This window comes from Verticillium alfalfae, genomic scaffold, assembly GCF_000150825.1.
Source record: "Verticillium alfalfae VaMs.102 supercont1.17 genomic scaffold, whole genome shotgun sequence".
In the NCBI taxonomy this organism is placed as follows: domain Eukaryota; kingdom Fungi; phylum Ascomycota; class Sordariomycetes; order Glomerellales; family Plectosphaerellaceae; genus Verticillium; species Verticillium alfalfae.
In genome coordinates this window covers 50,408-53,957 of record NW_003315022.1, presented here as the reverse complement: position 1 = coordinate 53,957, position 3,550 = coordinate 50,408, and the positions used below count along the sequence as shown (strand labels likewise).

The following is a 3,550-nucleotide window of genomic DNA, read 5'->3' as shown; positions in this document are numbered from 1 at the left end:
ACGCTGTGGCGGACGGGGGGTCGATCGTGAACAATGGCCTCGATTCCCAGCACGACAGGTCAGCCATTTCTCCGCCCTTGCTCGCTCGCTTTCCCCCTCGGGCGCACGCCCTGCCCCCCTCTAGGTTCTCTTCTTCTTTTCTTCCTCCTCTTCTTGAATTTGATATAAACCTTGAAGCCGTGACGACTGACCCGAGCCAGACATGGCGAATCACGGCGCCTACGCGGCCAGCAAGCACGGCGTCCTCGGGCTCACGCGTGCGGCGGCCAAGGAGAACGGCGCGCGCGAGGTGAGGGTGAATGCCGTGGCGCCGGGATCCATCTACACGCCCATGATGCAGCAGTACTGGGACGAGACGGCGAGGCCGGCGGACGCGCCGTTCAGCGAGCCGTCGGCCATCCAGAGGCTGGGCACGGCTGACGAGGTGGCCAACGTGGTCCTGTTCCTCCTCGGCCCGGAGAGTACGTTTGTCAGTGGGGCGATGTATTCTGTCGATGGGGGGTGGCGTTGAGGCGGCCGGAGGTGGGACATGAGAAATATCGGGAGGTTCTAGGGTTCGCACAGACGTCGACAGTTAATCCGTGGTTTCACTCAGCGGAAGAGGTCGATGTGAATATGCATAAACGCACCGTCGCCAAACGGAAAACATCTGTAGTCACCTTCGCAAACCAGTGCCCGTAGTATTGAAGCCGAATCGTAGGCCCATAGAGATCCCCCAAGGCCATATCCGTGCATGTTCGCCGATGAAAGCACCAAAACCACCCGTGGCCACTGTTCAAAAACACCATAGCCCAAAATTACACAGCCACTCAGTAGATTCTCGTCAGACTCGGCCGAACCCATTGGACAACCTCACACCTCTGTTGTTGCCGCCACTCTGCTATCCTCTCCGACAGCCATCCACTCTGGAAGCTGCCGCCCTTGTGCTCCTCCGTCTCCTTCTCGGCGTCGCGCGCGTGGCCCAGCCGGATGGACTGCACGAGGTAACACTTGTTACCGTGCCAGTTGTACTGGAAGCACGCGGAATGCTCCTGGCAGGCGGCGCCGCACTCCTCAAAGGTTGCCGTTTTGGGTGGGCCTTCGATGGTGATGGGCTCCCACATGTTGTCCCAGTCGGCACGGGTGCTGGGCTGTCCTGGGTGGTGGAACTCGAACAGATCGCGGTAGAGAATGGGTTTCTAGGAGGTGTCAGTACGCACAGCAAGAACATCGTCCGAGCCGAGCGGTGTTTGGCTCCTTACCTCGTGCTTCCTGTTGGCGTGCTCCCACCGCCACAGCTCCTCCATGTCGGCCGGCCGCGTCTTGTGCAGCGCGACGACGGGCTGGCACCAGTACTTGTCGGAAAAGGGGACGGCATGCAGAGAGTGCGGGTTGAACAGCGGCCAGAGGCCGCTCAGCGTGACGCCGGCCTTGTAGAGCGCCCAGCCGAGCACGCTGTCGCCGCAGCAGTCGTGCTCCAGCAGGTCCCGCCAGCGGTGACTGGCCGGCGCGTCGAGATAGTCTCCGTCGGCGCCGACCTGGCGCTTCAGCAGCCTCCGCACGGCTTCGCGGCTCAGCACGAAGCCCGGCCCGCCGTTGGCGAACCAGACCTGGTGCTTCGTGTCGGCGACCTCGCGGCCGGGGCTCGGGCTGCCCATGTAGAGCGGGGCGTCGGGGTCAAAGTTGTCGAGGAGGCGGAACATGTTGTCCCAGAAGATGTACGTGTCGGTCTCGTAAAAGACGTACCAGGGGTGGTTGGGGCGTGCGGACCACGCTCGCTCGATCATGGGGAGGAACTTGTACTTGTCAAGATTCCAGCCCCTGATCTTGGCCGTGGCCTCCTTGTCGACGTCGAGAGCGCCGCTCTCACGCAGCTGTCTCATGTATGTATAGTTTCCAAAGTCGACGTGGTCGCGGTACGAGGCAGGGAGGTCGGAGAGGACATCGTGGGCAAAGTGGCCCGAGGGCAGTTCGTCGTCGAGGTCGGAGAAGACGAGGACGTTGTCGAGGCAAGCCGAGACTGTCTTCATCTGGGCGTCGAGCGCCGGCTTTCCGAGGTCGGCATGCCCGAGCTTCAAAACAGGTTGAATGGTGTCGAGGATGTGGCGCGGAAAGGTCGCGCAGAGGTCCTTGACCGATTTGCCCTTGGGATCGAGAGTCACGGGCTTGAAGGAGCTCGCCGTCTCCCAGAGGTAGAAGGGTGGTCGAGAGCTGCCATCGTCGTGGGGTGGTGTGGGATCGACGATGAGCGGTGGTGGCTGGTCTGAGCTGAAGAGGCCGAGGCGGAAGAGGATGAGAAGAAGCAGCGTGCAGAAGGCTGCAGCAGCCACGGGTAGGGCCCGCTGGATCTGTCGTCGGTGGGCGTAGAACGAGCGTGGCCTCCAAGGCGAATCATCGCTGGCAAAGATGGCGCGGCTCCGCTGGAAGCTGGCAGGCATTGAGCCCTGCATTGGAATGATATTCAGGTCGTCGAAGGCAGGCGACGAGGCAACATGGGCGTCGTCCGTCCGTGTCTGTCGCGCGAGGAGGGGCGCGAGCTGTCGGATGAGGGTCGCGGTGATGGTGATCGTTTGGGGTGGTGTGCGAAAACAGAAGAAGAGGGTAGCTTCACATTGCAATGCCGAGTGCAATTCCAAGCATCTCTAGAAAGGGGTAGCAAGCCTCGGTCAACGAACAGCAAGGTAAGATGTGAGAGTTGGCAGGAGGGTTCGGCATACGAGAAGCAAGGAGAAGGGGGGGCGAAGGGAGCTGAAGCGCATTCACGATGCCGGCCTTGGCAACCAACCCCGAACGGTGCGAGTTGCAGCCTGGAGCTGGAGCTAGAGCTGGAAGGATTATTGAGGGATCGAGGAGGCACCTGGCAGGGCTGACTGTTCCTCAAGGTAAAGTACCTACCTTACCTACCTACCTAGGTGCCTACCCAAGGTGGGTACCCACCTACCTAGGTACCTACCTTACCCGAGATGGTAAGGTAGTAGCACACAGCACAGCACAGCGCCAGGTACCTACTGACGAGTCCACTCCGAGGGGCCTCCAAGGCCCATATTCACCCTCGAGCCAGGGGCCTGCTGCCCTATGGCTCTGGTTCGGGTTCCATAATGGCCCCATCGTGTGGTGGAGCTCACCCTCTGTGCCTGCCCTGTAAACCCTGGAAGAGCCTCGTACCTCACCAGGCAGGCCTGGCTTGCCTGGGTACGACTGGCGACCATGAATTTCCGTCTTGGAAAGCTTCGATCTTGACCATCCTCCCCCGCATCCCTTCACCTTAGCTCCCTGTGCCGCTTTTGCTCATCGTCGGCAATGATAAACGGCGCTCTGTCAAATGACACCGATTCTCCGACTTGATACCGTTCGTCACTGGTCCTCGGAATTCTGCAACGGGCGAATAACCCCAGCGTCCGCACGCGCCAACCGTTCCACAACAACCCCCAAGCATCAGACTCAGACGTCTTCATAGCCAAGGTAGTGAACAGTGCATAGTATTACTTTCTCGTCAGCCTACTCATAAGCCTGCCAAAACGCCAATCCCCCATGTACCCACGAAGGGCCACCTGTGCCTGGATTCGCCGAC

At 60.5% G+C, this 3,550-nt stretch overlaps 2 protein-coding genes across 2 annotated transcripts; one reads left to right on the top strand and one right to left on the bottom strand.

Moving 5' to 3' along the window:
- Positions 1 to 202: 202 nt before the first annotated feature.
- VDBG_09859 (short-chain dehydrogenase/reductase SDR) lies at positions 203 to 511 on the top strand (the record flags this gene model as incomplete). Its single annotated transcript, XM_002999773.1, has 1 exon — positions 203 to 511. One exon carries the CDS (start codon positions 203 to 205, stop codon positions 509 to 511), a length of 309 nt encoding a protein of 102 aa, XP_002999819.1.
- Positions 512 to 675: 164 nt separating this feature from the next.
- Positions 676 to 2,417, bottom strand: VDBG_09858 (conserved hypothetical protein; the record flags this gene model as incomplete). Its single annotated transcript, XM_002999772.1, has 2 exons — positions 676 to 1,148; positions 1,242 to 2,417. 2 exons carry the CDS (start codon positions 2,415 to 2,417, stop codon positions 810 to 812), a joined length of 1,515 nt encoding a protein of 504 aa, XP_002999818.1.
- Between the last annotated feature and the right edge of the window lie 1,133 nt (positions 2,418 to 3,550).